The 16,824-nt window shown below is 52.4% G+C and overlaps 1 protein-coding gene across 1 annotated transcript in view; it reads right to left on the reverse strand.

The window, feature by feature from the left end:
• Window positions 1-16,824, reverse strand: part of COL13A1 (collagen type XIII alpha 1 chain) — a 134,808-nt gene that overhangs the window by 48,311 nt on the left and 69,673 nt on the right. The window contains exons 9-16 of the mRNA XM_008048529.1: window positions 13,829-13,855; window positions 13,706-13,732; window positions 12,857-12,883; window positions 10,720-10,776; window positions 9,478-9,543; window positions 5,341-5,448; window positions 3,211-3,237; window positions 2,348-2,383 (exon numbers count right to left, since the gene is read on the reverse strand). Of these exons, the coding sequence (XP_008046720.1) occupies window positions 2,348-2,383; window positions 3,211-3,237; window positions 5,341-5,448; window positions 9,478-9,543; window positions 10,720-10,776; window positions 12,857-12,883; window positions 13,706-13,732; window positions 13,829-13,855 (375 nt within the window). The remainder of the gene's footprint in view (window positions 1-2,347; window positions 2,384-3,210; window positions 3,238-5,340; window positions 5,449-9,477; window positions 9,544-10,719; window positions 10,777-12,856; window positions 12,884-13,705; window positions 13,733-13,828; window positions 13,856-16,824) is intronic.

Raw genomic sequence — 16,824 nt, forward strand, 5'->3', positions numbered from 1 at the left:
AATGCTTCTTTCTGCAACCCACGTCTAGGATTGCCACTCTCATGGGACCAGGCCTTCCAGTGTCATGACACCCCAGTCCCAAGTGGAGGACTCTCCATCCCCAGGACAATAGACCCTAAGTTCCTTTCTGGATGAACTAGATTTCCGGTTTACAACAGAATGCAGATGCCCATCATGGTTCGATGCCAGCCAAGGGCGTTGCCATGATGCCTGGCGACCCTCTCCCAGCCCAGTGGCTTCTTCGCGGCTTGAAAGAGCTGGTCCGGCTGCTAATGGGAAAACCGACCCCACATTGCACCGGGAGGCAGTAAATTTTATGTGTCTGGGTGAGTGGATGGAAGCAACCGCGGGGGCTGCTTTCCACTTCCTGACACAATGCAAACTTCTCAGTTTGTGCAGAACTAATTAAAGACCTCGCAGGTCTTGCCATTCCATTCACCAGGCACCCATAAAGCACTGTGGTGATGGCAGCCGCCCGACTACAGCGTGTGAGGAATGTGCTTCTCTCTGTTCCAACGTTTCCTCCCCCTCCCGGTGCCTTTCCTTCCTGCTTCTTCTCTCCTCCTGAAAGGCTCTGGAGGCATCCCAGTCAGGAACTGGAGGGCAGGGATGGGCTGCTTACACCAGGTGATACCACGGGAAGGACCCAGACCTGGACTTGAATTCCTGCTTTGCCACTTATGAGCCAGGAGACTTTGGGCAAGCTTCAGTACTATGATTTGAATGTATTGCGTCCCTCAAAGTTCACGTGTTGGAAACGTACTCCCCGATGCAACAGTGTCAAGAGCTGGGACCTTGAAAAGGGAGTTAGTTTATGAGTACTCTGCCCCTGAATGGATAGATGTTGCTACCATGGGAGCTGGTTTGTTATCACGAGAGTGGATTTGCTTTACAAGTGAGTTCGGCACCCCCTCACCCTTCTACCTTCCATCATGGGATGACACAGCAAGACGGTCCTTAACAGATACGGACCCCTTGACCATCAGCTTCCCAGACTCCAGAACTGCAAGAAGTAAATTCCTTTTCTTTATGCATTACCCAGTCTGTGGTAGTCTGTTATTGCAGCACAAAACAGAATAAGACACTCATTTTCCTCATTTGTTAAGTAGAAGAGTCCTATTAGCCTCATAGGGTGTTTCTAGGGTTAGAAATAATGCGGGTTATGTTGAAAGACAGTGCCTGAATCATAGTAGGTGTTCAGTAAAAGTGCCTATCCTCAAATTAATATTATGTTGTTAGAGTTATTGTAATGGGTGCTTCTGGATCTTTGCTCAAATTGTGACCCTGTCTAAAATACCATTTCCCTTCAGATTTGCTGGTTGAAGGACCACAGTGGTGGATTAAAAATGGTCATGAATAATATACTACTCTTCTTGTCAAGAAGTAGAGACTAAGATCCCTTCCACGTTGATGCACATGACTTGCTCATGTGATTTGCTTCAACCAATAGGACATTAGAATATGTGATGCAAGCAGATACTTGAAAAGTACTTATGCCTGGGTCCTGCCCATTTTGAACGGTATCCTGGGCCCACCCTGCTGTCAGGAAGCCTGTCCAGCCCACTGGAGAGTGAGAGGCCACAAGGAGGAGAACAGAAGTCCCCAACCCCCAGCCAGCACCAGCCACCAGACACGTGAATGATGCCGTCTTGTCTCTTCCCACCCCTCCATCTGTCATCTGATGTGACTGCCTATGTGAGCCCAGGTGAGAACAGCAGAACTCCCAGACTGCCAATCTACAGACTCATGAGACATGAACCATCTGTTTTAAGTCAGTAAGTTTATGGTGGCTTGCTACACAGCAATACATAACTGATACCTCCACCCATTTGTCAAGGTTAAGCTCGTGGGTTGTCGTCTCCCAGAAGACTTCCCAAACTCTTCCCCATGCCCTGTATTCCCACAGCACCTTATAATAAAGGCTATCTTCATGGGGTTATGTGTGCAGAAGTGCTTCTGTCTCTGTGGCTTATGAGCTCCAAACCCCCCACATCCATCCTTGCTCAGCTCGGAACTCTGCCCAGGAGGGTCCCAGGAATATGGTTCCCACCCAATCATCTGCCTCAGGGGCCAGTGAGAAGCTGGCCTGTTTTAGTACAGACACAGCCACCCAGGTTGGCAGGGAGAGACCCTCTTGGGTCTGAGGTCAGGCTGGGCCACTGAACAGTGCCCACTCTGTTCCTCCTCCTTCCCCAACTGGAGACACTAAGGTCGGTGCAGCCAACCCCACAGACATTGTGAGGCTCACGCTTAGTGGTGTGGGTGCACAACCAAGTCCTATCCCTGTATGCATTGAAGTGAGGCTCCACTTGGGTTACCACTGAAAGAAGACCCGCCTCCATCTTACCTTCCGGCCGTGGTAGCCCTGGATCCCTGGGTCTCCCTGGGGAAACAGAGAGAAGACCATTAAAGAGGTTTTCCAATGCCAAACTTGGCCATGTGCTGTTCCCCACACAATACCATCCTTCTTCCTCCCAACAACTCCAGGACCTCCTGCCCCCTCACCGCCCACCTCCAGCCATCCCAGGACAATCCATCTCGGCCTCCTCTGAGGCCAACAGAGGTTGCTCTACTCTTCAGGACAAGCCTCGCTTTGCAGAGGCTGAGGAGTGGTGGGAAGGGTCAAATGGGTAGAAACCCAGGAGGCATAAGTGTCAGTTTTTGTTCCACTAACGACTCTGTTGAACCCGGGCAAGTCACTTTTCCCCATGGCTCTCACCTGCCACATTTGTAAAATAGCTGTGCACCATCAGCGCTTGGCATCTTCTCGTTCCCCAGAGCCCCAGGGTCCCCAGCTTCCAAGGGAGAGACTATTTGACATTGTGGGCTTCTGGGGTAAGGGTTCACGGTGTTCTGACACCATATGAAATACCATTGATTGGGATATTGTAACAGTGTCCTAGGCATCAGCCTAGAGTTTCCCACTGGACTCTAAGCTCTTTGGAGGCCGGGACAGTGTCCCCCAGGCCAGCTGCAGCACTTGCTCCGTCCACCCAAGCACACAAGAAGTGCAACTCCTGTTGGACCAAACCAGTTCCTGAGAGGTGGGAGGTGTTTTGGGAGTGAGCCAAGCCTGATCCATCACAGCCGAGATCTCTCTCAACTCCTTCCACAGAAGCCTTCATGGCTGCTTCCCCTCCCTCCTGCCTCCCCTCCCTCCTGCAGGGAACTCTCTGGCCTATCCAGCACATCACCCAGAAGGGCACGTACCTTCAATCCCGGAGGCCCAGGTAAACCCTGTGGAAGCAAGAGAAAGGTAAGTGGAGATGATTTCCACTGGGAAATGGTTGAGGTTAGCCACGTTTACAGTGGAGGCTGCAGGCTAAGGAGCCCTAAAATAGCTATAAAAGAGGACAGGCATGCCACAGAGCAGCCTCTGAAGGACCCCAGAAGGGAATGTGAAACCTGCTGAGGGCACGTGGGGACAACAGGCTTGAATCCCTTTGCAGCCACATGGGCGCCGTGGGCAACTCTGCTGTGCTCACCCACTGGAAAGTAGGTCAGTGGCATCATGCTAAATTAGCAGTGTGGTTTGGTCGAGATCCTCACTCACCCACCTCCTAATTGGGACCCCTCCCTGGAAAGCCAACCTTGCCCAGAAGAACCTTGGTTTTGTCCCTGGCCCTGCCCGCCTGTGGAAAAGCCCTCTGCCTCTTTCTGCTCAGAGTGCTGTGCCCACAGCAGTTGGCCACAGTGAGGTGGTGCGGGCCAAGGGGGCTGCGGGAGCCCAAGGGAGAGGCCAGGGATGCTGGGCCCACCGCAGCCTTGGGCATAGTTCTGGACAGTGAACATGGGCTGGAGAAAGCCATGATGCCTGGGTCTGGTCTGTTTTCAGTTGGTTTAAAAAACATGCTTCCTGGTTTTTTTTTTAAATGTGTGTTATAAACAATCTAACAAAGAAAACCACCTGACTTGGGATCACCAAATGAAAGCCCAATGTGTCAGGAAGTGGGCCAGGGGAGGGCAACGGCCAACATAGAAGTGAATTTTGAGCATTTTTTGGGGGTTTTCTTGGCTTGGTTTGGATCAGTTTGCTAACTGTCACTTGCTTTCAGGTTTTCCCATCTCAAAACCAATGGAAATAAGATGAATCTCCCTCTCCGGGATGCTGGGGGAGAAATTGTGGAAATATTACAAATCCGTTGCAGGGTCAACCTGGGCAGGAGAGCCGGCTCCCAGCAACCTGGGTCTTCACACTATTGTGCTGGGTACCCTAGTCAGCCAGAGCAGTCACTCAACTTAGGGAGACCCTATAAAGAGCCTCAAGACTGGCAGCCGGGCAGCTAAGTGGCCCAACACGAAGCCAAGTGATATTGCATGTGGCCGCATACATCGAGGGCTATTTGTCAAGGGCATCCCTTGACCCAGCGATCCATCTCTGGGAATCCATTCCGGCAAAACCACCAGAAATGTGCACAAATGTCATGTTTCTTTGTCAATGCATCAAATGTTTCACAAAGAATGTACAATATACTTTTATCCTAAGAAAGAAAAAAGAACTTTTTTCTTCTTAAAAAATGTTTTTAAAACATGACTAAAAAACAAAAACAGACATTTCCATTAACCCTTGTCCCTCCAGTAACGTCAGTCTTGTCCGTGGGTAGAAGACTCACTTTCTCTAAGGAGGTCCAGGTACTCTCTCAGTCTGCTGCCCTGGTGTTTTGTTGTATTAAGCTGGGCTGAGAAAGAACAGGCTAGGGCTTGGACCTAGGTGACTTGGTGGTCACTGGGCTTGACCTGTGCCTGAATGTGATCTGCTTGAAGGGATGCCAGTTAGTCTCTCTAGCCTGTTCCCAGCAATGGCCTTGTAGATCCGCAGGCCTGATGTGGGGCTCTCAGATGACTGGACATCCAGCTCAGCATAAACGTGGCTCATCAGAGCGATCCCCACACACACCCAGAAAAGCATGTTCATCCAGGGACTAAGTAGTCAGATGTCACCTTGCTACCTCCTTCAGAACCCACTGCCCCCACTTTAGTTTTCCTAAGTCCAGGGCTCAGGGACAGCCATCACCGGAGCCCTGGGAATCCTCTCTCCAGGCTCCTCCATGTTGCTCCTGGGAAAGGGGCAGCCTGTTAGTGGTGACCTCCCTAGAAGGCAGTAACTGGTCATGGCCTCAGGGGTGTTTCAGAGCCAGAGTGTAACATGTAGATGTAGTGTAACATGTAGAGTGTAACATGTAGATGTGCAGCTCCTTGCATGGCTACCACGTCCAGTACCTTGCCAGACTGTTTTTGCTGTTTGGTGGGGACCCAGTTTCCCATTGCTTACTCAAGGTTTAGAGGCTTCCGGAAAGTTCTTGGGACAAATCTTGAAGGAGAGAGGAAGAGAATACTTACAGGTGGCCCCATGGGTCCTGGCAGTCCTGGGTGCCCCAGAGGTCCACTCGGTCCAGGAGGGCCTGGTGGCCCTGGTGGCCCTTGGATGCCAGCCTGGCCTTGTTCACCCTGAGGTTCATGGAAACAAGTGTTAGAGAGGAGAGCCCTGGAGCTGGAGGCTGGTTCCCACCCCAGTGCCATGCACCCTGTGAAGGCCTGCTGTAGGCTCTGCTGGGAAGGTAGTGGTGACAGAGGAGATTATGGTGGCGTGTGGTGATAATGCTGTGCTGGTGGTGACTACATGCAGGGGCTGGTGGCAGCGAGAAGGTGGCCAAAAAGGTCCTCAAAATGTGTGGCTCCCAGAGAGGACTTGCTGCTAAGAGCAGCTGGTCCTCAGGAGAGAGCCCTGCTGTGGGTGGCAGAGGCAGAAGAGTGAGAAATGACCCCTGGCCCAGCCAAAGACCTGCTCCCAGGCTGGCCAGATGGCCAGAATCCAGCTCTCTTTCCAAGTGTGGCCTGGGCCTGTCTTTGTCACCCTCCCTCTGTGTGGTAAGGCACATCCTCTCTCTAAGCCCCCGCCTCTCAGTCGTCGAATGAGAACAAAAGTTCCATGTTTCTTGTTTCAGCATTTTGCTGTCTTTAGTTATCTGGTCCAGAGAGGCAAATGAGATTTTTAGGTCAGGGGTCATGGAATTTTGTTTGGCTTTGTCAACAACTGAGCAAGAGATTTTACATAAAAAATTTGGATCAGTGACTTCTGTTGGAACACTGGGAACCCTGGCAATGTTGGGCCCACATTTCTGGGTCCCCAAGGAGTAGCCTCTCCTTGAAATGGGGCATGAGCTCTCCGGGTACTTTGGTCCCTGCCCTCTCTGTCCCTTCTTACATGCAGCCTGCTTCTGTCACTGCGGTGATCTGCCTGGCCTCAGACTGCAGTCGAGTTTGCAACCCTTGGCTTGACTGAAGTTTTGAAGCTGTGAAGAGCCTTCTGCTGAATGTGGCTGCCATTATATTCCCTTGCCCCAGCTGACTCCTCAGCCAGCTGTGCTGAGCCCAGGCTTTGCCACTCACCAGGCCAGTCAGCTGTGCTGAGCCCAGGCTTTGCCACTCACCAGGCCAGTCCCCGGGTTGGACTGTGAGCCCAGGAGGGTCAGGATGGCCCTGCATTCCCTTGGGAGGAGGATATAGCCTGGGGCATGCAACCCAGATCTTGGGGCTGGGGGGCAGCCAGAGTCATCCTACATCTAAACCAACACTGATATTTTCTAAGTGGCCTCTCTGGGGATGATCTGGGCTCACTCATACAAGGAAGGACCCATCTCTGCAGATGGGCTGAAACAGAACCGCCTGGCAGGTGTGACAGCTCCGGACTAGATGCAGGGAGACGTGGGTGGCTAGAGCTCTAGCCCAGCCCACCTTTGTCAGTGTGATCTCAGCAAACCCCTATGGCACTCTGGGTTTCCTACTTCCCTGTGTGAAGAAGGGAGCTGTTGACACTAGATGTGAACTCGAGAGGGAAGTGGTGATGATACATAGGGTGCATGACCTAAGGATATGAAATCCCAGATTTTAGGAGCACCTGCTCACACCATCTCTCTGCTGGAACACCCTAGGGTAGATGGCATCCAGCAGTGTTACTCTGGGGCCTGGGCCCCATTGTGCCACGCCCTTTGAGAAGCCACTTTAGGGCTCAGGGTATCCATGGTGGAGGAGGCAGGTGCAGAAATTGCTTTGGTGGTCATCCTGCCTCCAGGCAGTTCCTACACTCCCCCCTCGCCCCGCTGCATGTTGGTTGTTGATGAGTCTCTGGGTGGTGGTGTCTCTCCTGCACCAAGAAAGGATCCACTAGACCTCAGGCTTCAAGGGGGGACCGATGTGGACTCCTTTTCAACCAGACTAAATCTGACCAAGCCTTTGGGTGCTCGGAGCTCCCTCAGAATCCTATGTATTGATGTGCTGCCTTAGATTTTCCATGACGTTTCTACGTTTCTGGAGAAGAATAATTCACAAGCATGGAAGGCTTAGTCTGAAAGAAAACTCCAAGGACTTCTCTGCGATATTCTAGAATCTTCACAACGTCAGAAGTCCATGTTACAGAAGAGAAAACTGAGGCTCAGAGAAGTTAGGCTCCCTAGCCGAGGTTGCATTACAATTCAGAGTGGAGCCAGAATCCCAACTTGGAACTCCAGACTCTTCTTATTCATTCTAAATAAGCCCCCAGCAAAAAGAGCTCATTGTCCAATTCTTCTGCGCGTTGGAAATGACCTCCAACACCATCTGCTAAGCACATCATATCTCATATAAAGTTTCCTGTTTCAACTAATCTTCAATCCAATGTTTAAGCATCTTGCAGAGCCTGTGAAATCAATGTTGGTTTATTGATAGGAAGTGGACTGGACAAGCCTTTCTACGTCCCACGATGGCTGACAGCATAAAAACCTTATTCAGCAGGCAGAATCTGCAGCGGGCAGACGAGAGAGGCCCCTGGGCTTCTTTCTCTACTTTGGAAACCAGGTCTGCACAGCACGCAAAGTTCTGGCTTCACCACCCCATGCTCTTGAAAAGGGAAGGCAGTAACATGCAGTGGCCTGGATCAAATTCTGGACCCCTCTCAATATCTTGCTCAGCAGAGTGGGAGTGTGAGTGGTGGCTCCACCACCAGGGGGCTGGTGTGAAAAGTGCGTGAGAGAATTCACGTAGAATTCTCACAACAGTGCCTGGAACTCAGTGGGGACTCCACAGGGACCAAGGCTAAGGGGCAGCTGTTGAGGTCCAGGAGAATGAGAGAGCTCATGAGAATGGGCTCAGCTCTCCTGGAATGCAGGCTGGCATGGGCAGGGGTGGGCAACAGACGGACCTGGTACTCCTCCGGGCTGCCAATGAGCCTCCTGAGTACTCGTGTTCTGCATGAGTTCTTGGAGCACATGGAGGCTCTCGAGGATTTGGCCTGGCCTGACGCGATGATATGCAGCCTGCAGGCTCGGGTAGCACCGGCGTCATGCGTCCCTCTGTATTTTTAGCTGTTAATTGGAGTGATTTTGCAGCCTTGTTCACCCAGGTGGCTGAACATCCAGGCCCTGGGCTCCTGACCCCTGAGTCAGGCAGGATGGTTGTGTGGGGCCCTGCTGCCAGGTTTTTGAGAGCAGCTGAGAGCCCTGCCACTCCTGGCATCCCTGGGCCTCGGGGCCATTGCCCGTGCAGTGTGAGGAAGATGGGGAGCACGGGGCGGCCATGGGCCACCTCACCTGGAATTGAGCTGAGATGTCTTGGAGAGCAGAGGCCAGATTGCTTTGTTCTTTGGGATGGGAAGGCAGAAAGAAGGAAGCAGCTTCTCACAATGATTACACCTGTTGGTTGTAGACCACCTGCCCTCTTCAAATTCCCTCCTCAAACTCAGGTTATGAGGGATCAGTTGCTGAGCAGTCTGTATAAAGGATGCAGGGCCAACTGGGAGAGCCCTGGATGTGTGTTCTGGAGACCTGACTGTCAGCTTCAATTCTGCCTCATGCTATTTGTGTCGATTCAGTTCTCCAAGCCTCAATTTCCTTATCTCCAAAATATGGATAATAGTAAGAATAACAGCTACCATTAATTGTAGCACTTATAAACTGTGCCATGAACGATTCCAAGTCCTTTACATATACAACAACCACCCTATTAGTATTATCCTCATTGTACAGATGAGCAAGTGGGGACACAGAGAGGTCAAGTACCTTGCCCCAAATCGCACAGTTAGTAATAGGCAGAGAAATTCGGCACAAATCCCTGCTTTACAACTTACTGGCTGTGTGACCCTGAGCAACTTACTTAGACTCTCTGAGTTTTGATTTCATCATCTGTGAAATAAGGATGATCATGCCTAATTTGTGAAACTGTTGAGAGAATTAAATAAGACCAGGCCTGTAAGATGGGTGACATGGTACCTGGCACACATTGGCAGCTGCTGGTGGTGGCTGTTATGCGTAGTCATGGTGTGGTAATAGCTGTGTATTTCCACGTCTGTGGTATTCGTGGGTCCATTTTTGTCTAATTTAATTTCACTGAATTAGAGTGAGGTTCTGGCTGCGTCCACAGCCCCAGCTGGTCTGCCAGGGCCCAGAGACTTGCCAGGCCCCTTGGGAAAGCCATACGAGGTCTGGGCAAACGAAGGGTGTCTACCTGGAAGGTCCGTCTTTTTATGACTGGGGGTGGAGCCAGTCGCACTGAATTGAGGAGAGGCAGCAGCTGAGGAGAAAGATGAGTTGGAAGGCCAGAGGGCAAAGGCCAAAGATCGCAGGTATTCAGAACGATGCCAAAAGTCGCCAGGAAGGCAGGACGGCCAAGAGGGATGGGAGGAGAGGAAGAGAAAAGAGACATTAGCGTGAGCATGGGGAGCAGGAGGGAAGGTGAGGACAGGGCACTCTCACGGTGCGTGGGGTGCAGTGCTGAGTTTGTCCTCGGATGGCACAGCCATCCTTCGGAAAGAGTGGCCCTCAGTCCACACCCTGCCTCGGCCTCCAGGTCAGAGGTCTGGGTGTTGGCTCACAGCCCCCCCGGAATGGGACAGGAGCCCTCCTTGGCCGGGTTTGCCTGCTGTGGCCATGCTGGGCCACAGACGCCACTGGACACACGGCCCAACATTGCACTGCCAGCCCCACCCGTGCTTGCTCGATGGACAGAGATTGCTGGGCTGAGGGAAACAGACCCAGAGGCTCTGGCTAGGAAGCCACAGGATGAACTAAATTGGTACTTGAAGTCAGCCTGGTGTGCGGCAACCACTGGGTTCTTTTTTGGTTGAACAAGAAAGGCTAGTGTCAGCAAATTTGGGGAGGATGGTCAAGGGCAGTGCCAAGCCCAGCTCCCACGGACTGAGCCGGCTGAGGATGCGGCCAGTGTGGGCACATACTAAGTGCTACCAAGGGCTCACCCTGGGGCTTAAGGGCCTGGAAAACAGAGGCTGGACAAAGATGTCTCCAGAAAGTTCAACCGCTTTTTGGGGGAGGCAACTTGCAATCACATTATCTAATGTGATTTTCGTTTCTGTAAATTCTTGCTGCTTCCAGTCCCTCTACCCGCTGAAGCTGAGCACCCTATGGCTTTGGGAAGCAGGTAGAGCCCACGTGAAAGCGAAGATGGCATAGACTATCATCAGTCGCTTGCTTTTGAAAGCACTTGAACTTATACAAGCCTCTTGGGATAAATTAAGAGCCAGGAGGTGCCTAGGTTGCTAATGCGCCCAGGTCGGGATTGGGAGCACACCATGGCCTTTCCGGGTTATTGTTGTGGCCTTTTTGGGCAGGCAGCTGCACACAGGGCCCCACCCCTCCTGGTGCCGGGGCCTGGGGATGTGCAATGTTGGGCTCTGTGTCCAGGAAGCCTCTCAGCAGAGAGAGGCCCAGAGATCTTCCAGAACCTACAAACCTTCAGGGCAATAATCTGGCTGGAGCGCAGAGCTGCCGGCATGCTGCTTACCCACTCCTGGTTTGGGGAGGGATGGAGGTGGCAGAGACAGGGCAATGAGGAGGGTGAGAGGAGAGCCCACAGACACCAGCTCCCCTGCTCTTACCCTTCTCCTCTCCCTCCTTCCCTGGGGAAACTGCAGGCTAGAAGAGAGGAAGCATCACCTGGATCTCTTGGTGTCTTCCCAGCCTGGAGACCCACTACCCCCATCCCGCCTGCAGATGCCATGGTGAGTCTATAGCCCACTAGAAGCTCCCCTGCTTTTCTACTCCTACCTCTTACTTTCTTTTTGAGACTGGACCTTGCTCTGTTGCCCACGTTGGAGTGCAATGTTGCAATCATAGCTCACTGCAACCTCAAATTCCCGGACTCAAGCGATTCCCTGCCTCAGCCTCCCAGGTAGTGAGACTACAGGCATGGGCCCCCACTCCTGGCTAATTTAAAAATGTTTTTTGTTTGCTTGTTTGGTAGAGTCGAGGTCTCACTATGTTGTGCAGGGTGGTCTCAAATTCCTGGGCCCATGCAATCCTCCTGCCTTGGCCTCCCAAAGTGCTGGGATTTTAGGTGAGTTACCACGCCTGCACCCGACTCTTTTCTAGATAACCCTGTTCTGCCCATCAGCTGAGTCCTCAAATTCAACCCCCCTCCACAAACTGACGTGTTCCCTGGACTGCCACAGTGATGATGCAGTGTTTTACTGTATCCTGTGACCAGGGGGGCTTCTGGAGCCTTCTGTCACTGTGCCCTTCCCTCTTCTTGAGTTGAGTTGAGGGGCACAGAGCCCTGTCCTCCCCCATCCCACATGCTCACTAAGGACCGACGACCTACTGTCAAAGCGTCTGCAGTTGTGTTGTCTTTTGTGCTGGGGGATGTTGTCTTTCTTTCGGGTAACATAACAATCCTGTGAGCCCATCATTTCAAATAAACACAGCTGACCTTCTATTATTGTATCAGGATCAGGCTGGCCGGAACACCAGGGCCCCTGCATCCCTGGAGCACATGCTGCTGACGGCTGGCTCTGTCTGTGCTTCTGCCGGCCTGTGTTCCCTAGTACGGGCCCAGTCCTGCCTCGGTCTCAAACCTATCCCAGCCTCTCATGTTCCAGGTCCACCGTGGCCTCTCCCACTCCAGCCCAGAAGCCAGAGGTCAGAGTCTGGTGTGCCTTCCAGCCTCCTGAGAGGCTGGGCAGAGGGTCGGTCCTGCTAACAAGACCCTCCTGATGGCCTTCTAGAGTCAAGTTGACTCCAAGCTCAGCTTGCATCCAACTCTACCTCTTAAATCTCACCACCAGGACCAGGGGTGGGTGACCGGAGGAGCTGGGTGCAACAAGGCCCAAGACAGGGATGGCTATCCTCTCTATCCTGACTACTTGGGTCTGAGAGCAACAAGGCTGACCCACCAGCATGCTGGAGGAAGCAGTGCACATCTTGCCTGTTCCTGTCCCAAGATTGACCCCTGCTGTCAGTGTACAAGTTTGCGGATTTGGAATGGGACAACAGCAGTCTTTTGAGTTCCATATCTTGGAGCGGAGCAAGGAAAAGGGGGAGGAAGAGCCATCTCTGTCCCAAAATCCCCCACCCAGTTTGGAGAAGGCTAGCTGTTCTTAAAGAGGAAAAGAAGAAGTATCTTTTGAATTGATGCAATCAGCCCCCGATTATATCCTATCATTGAGATTTGGGTCATCTAAAGCAATGACTAATCCAAAAGTCCCTCTTCTTGGGCCAGGACAGGCCACCAGAAAGGCACAACACAGTCCCACACACAGGCTGGACGGGTAGAGAGTCAGACGTAGACTCATACAAGCTGCATGGCCAAACATAGAGGGCTGTGTGCAGAGGAGTCACAGACCTCCAGACACACACGGTGCAGGAGACCCCCAGACACCCAGCCAGCCACAGGGGTGGATGCACAAAGACGCACGCGGAAGGGACGGCTCCACACAAGCGTACATACTGACCCATGACACACCGCCACCCCAAGGCCCACTCTGGCTGCTGAGCGCAGAGGGGGCTGTGAGCTCCTGTTCCCCACGCTCTGTTAGGGGCTGGAGACCCAGGAATGGATCAAGGGCCCTACTCAGTTTTAGGGGCTCACTTACCCGGTGTGGGTACTCTCCACACTGGCCCTGGGCATGAAAGAGAAGAAAGGGGGTTAGGCACTTGTTGAGAGGGGAATGATCTCTCAGGGGCACCCCCAGGATTTATGGACACACCACGCAGCTCATCACCCACTAGCCCTGCTGCTCGGTTTTTGTCTGAGCCCTTTGAGGCAGGAAAACTAATTCCACCCCCTGCCCCTGGTTGGCTGTAGAGAAGAAAACCCCAGGGCCTGCCTGGAAGTGGCCCTATGGAACCTAGAGGCAGGACTGTGCCATACACCACTTGCCTTGATGGCAGAGTTAAGAGTTATATTCCATGCCTGGCTGGAGGCTGACCCTTTGAATGGGCCCACTCGACAGCTCTGGACAGGAGCCCCTGGCTGGGAGCAGTAAACACCCACAGCAGGATGTGGACAGTAAGGCCCTTAAGACACCTTCTTTGAGCTGGGGGTGCCAGGCCCTTGTACCACCCACCCGGGGCAAAGCCCACTTGAGTCTCCAATAGAAATTCTACAAGGCAAAGAATGCAATAGGCCAGGAAGGGGCCATGCCGGTGGTTTACGGATTGACACCTCGAAATCTCAGAGGCTCATGGAGGTAGGTCAAGGAACACTGTGAGGGTGATGGCTGCGAGGGGCCAAGAAAGAGGCTGAAGAAGGTCAGGATCCGGGAGGATCCCTCACTCCAAGAAAAGTATGACATCCAGGGCAACTTCACCTGAATCTCTTATATTCTGTGGCACCTCAGGGGCTTTCCTCAATCTGTTGACTAGAACTAAAGTTTGAAAATAACCAGTACAGACCCCTGTTTCCTGAGATGGAGACTCTGGGAAAACTTTACCATGCTTACCTTTTCTCCTTTTTGTCCTTGAGGTCCCTACAAACAGATAGAGATGAGAGAGTTAGAAACCAAAGCAAAGGACATAGCGACCCAAAGTTTCCCTACTGGGGAATAATAAGAAAAGGTACAAACCGGCTGTCCTCGGGGGCCCGTCAGACCCTGTGGGGAGCAAACATACACAGGTCAGTGGTCTGTGGGCAGACAGAAGATGGGCAGATCAGGAGGACATGCCTGGGTGGGGTCTGGGGCTTTTCGGAATGCCCAGAATCCTAAAGGCTGGGCTCTGCCGGGCGGTCCTGTGCCAGATACATTCAAGGTGTAGCCTTATACACAAAATCTCAGCTTCTTCACCCATTAAAGGGCATGACTAGGTATATCCTTCCCACTGTGTGGGGTCGTGATGAAGAACAGATATCATCCTTCATTCATTCCTCCAGTTGCTAACTATCAGATCAGCTATGTAGGAGGCTGCATCCAGACGTCAGGTGGTTTTCTGCTATGATGGGACCCTGCTTCACCACACCAAGCCTCTGGAAGACTCTAGCATATTTCACCTTTCACTTCCGGGGCCTCAGTGATGCCCACTGAACCAGAAGGGCTTCTGGGGACATAGGGGGCTGGGACAGTGCCGCAGACACTGGGAGCTTTGGAGAAACCTTCTGCCAAGGAGAAGGAAGCAGGAAGTTGGCAACTTAAACCATGTTCTGGGCTTCTCCAAGGAATGTAAGAAGTTTTGAGGTTTCCTTCAAGGCTGTCCTGTCAAGTTCACATGGTTGTCTTATCAAGTTCACAAGGCTAAGAAAGGAGCTGAGGCCATGGCAGACCCTTGTCCTCTGAGGAGAACCTGGTATCCACTGGCTCTCCTGGGAGGCTGCACTAGGTTGTCACTGAAGAAGCCTCATGGCTGGTGTGCAGGAAGGAGGGAAAAGCATACGAATTCTGTGATAAAGATCCACTTTGAGGGCAGCTCTTCAGCACACATTGAGCTCACACCTCTTATTGCTCCATCTCACAGGCAGGGTGACAGAGATGAGGCCCTGCAGCTCAGCGAATGGCAGTGCTGGAACATGAGCCCAGGGTTGTCTGACCGCCCAGGCCCAGCTGCTTTCACTCCCCTGCACTCTCTGAACCGGGCCCCTTAGGAGGTGGGGCTCCCAGACACAGCGAGGACCATAAGCAGGTCCCTTAAGCCACCATCCTGAACCAGCCTCGTTGGGGCTGAAGCACTCCGGACCCCCGTGGGTGGCTCCATCTAAGGCGTGGTCTCAGGATGCTATCATGTGGGAGAAGTCTTGCTCCTGCTCCCAACTTGCCAGATGGATCAACCTACAAACTGAGGAACCCAGAAGGGTCATCAGAGGGGAGAAGTGGGCTTTGGGATGGTCCCCGTGATGGTCCCAGCCCATCTAGCTGCTTGAATTAGGTTCCGCAGCCTGTGAACCATCTGACAGGGAATGAGGGCAGATTATAGGTGACCAGGTCATCCTTTCTCAGAACAGAGAGGAGTGTGATGGGAGAGGAGGCCAGGAGCTGAGAGCAAGATAACACAGGCTCAGGACTACAGAGACTTGGAGGATTGAGTTCAGTCATCTCAAGTGGTGGCTCATGGGACAACTATGGTCTCCATAGGTATTTCGTTTGTCCTACACAGTTTTATTTCAATTAGTTGCCAACACTTAAGAGCAAGGAGAATGCAAATAAAACTCTGGATTTCAAGTTTATCTTAATTATTTTGAGGTCCAACAACACATGGTAGCAATTAGCACCAGTCAGGCAGCACTTGCCCCTTTAAGGGTGACAGTCACGGGTGACAGGTTCAGCACTCGCCAGCAGCCCTCCACTAACCATCACCGAGCAACAGCTAAGGCGCTTGTCTGCTTCCTGTGTGCCAGGCACTGCTCTAAGCACCTGGTGTTCCTCTCACCCTTATCAGCAGCCCTGTAGGTGGTGGGGTGAGATTTGAACTCAGAATCTGGTTCTGTTTTGCAGCTCTTGTGTCCTGAGTCTGGGACCCTCAATCCTGTCCAACTCCCTGACCTTACAACTGTATCTTCTCAACACAACACCTCATGTCAGGTTCTCGGGGCTGTGTTATGAGGTGGATGGGGCAGAGGTGACCCCCTTTTGACAGGTGAGGACACAAGTGACCCACAAGCGGGTGAGCTCCAGTTAGACATCCAGCAGTGTGCAAGCCACTTAGGGAGAGAGCCAAGCAGGAGGCAGACAGATGGTTAGTAGGCCACAGTAATTACGCTGGACAGCAGTAGCAAGTTAACAGCTCAGGACCCCATGCCAAGCCAAACGGGAGTCCAGTGACTCCATGGCCTGTTGGATTCTGATGGATAATGATGAAATAGCAGGTTCTATCACACTGATGTGACTCAGGGGAGATGGCACAGCTCTGCTCTTCCTTTTAGGTTAGCTCTGACCCCTGATCATGTGTGTAGGGCAGAGGGATAGTGTGGACAGAGTGAAGGCAGAAAGGTGAGCCCCGTGGAAGGGGCCCTTATCTTCGGGACAAAGGCGGCGGACAGCAGAGAGGAGGCGTGGTCGAGGGATTAGACCCCTCATATGGGCCTAAATCATCTCAGCTGTGGCATTTAGGAGCTGTGTGGCCTCAGGCAATGTACTTAGCCACACTGTGCCTCAATTTTCCCTCTTGTAAAGTGGGGCTAACAAACTGTTATGAGAATTATAGAATAGCACCTACTTCTGGGGTGGGGGCCATGAGCTACCTTATGGTAGAGTCAGGCTGCCAGGAAGGGGGAAGGGAGCTAAAGGAATAAGCAGCCCAAAACCCTGGCGTTGGAGCCCCTTATGCCTCTGATGGCAGCAGGAAAGCTCATTCCTGCCTCAGTCTCCATTACTCCATGCATGTGCACAGCATGCACAGGAATAGGGTAGAAATGCATTTGCCACGGGGGTAGCTGTGGTGGAGAGGAAAGCTTGCTGGGGACCCCTGGATGCCAACACCAGCTCTCCGACCCATGGCCTCTGGGGCCTCGTCGCCCTTCTTCTGGTTCTGTGGACATGTCAAGGGTTTTTCTGCCTCAGGGCCTTTGCACATGCTGCTGCACATGTTCAGAATGCTCTTTCCCATTCCCATTTCTATTTTCTCTTAGTTGAAT

The sequence above is a fragment of the Carlito syrichta genome, unplaced genomic scaffold (assembly GCF_000164805.1).
Source record: "Carlito syrichta isolate Samal-C Ts95f unplaced genomic scaffold, Tarsius_syrichta-2.0.1 Scaffold47093, whole genome shotgun sequence".
Lineage (NCBI taxonomy): Eukaryota > Metazoa > Chordata > Mammalia > Primates > Tarsiidae > Carlito > Carlito syrichta.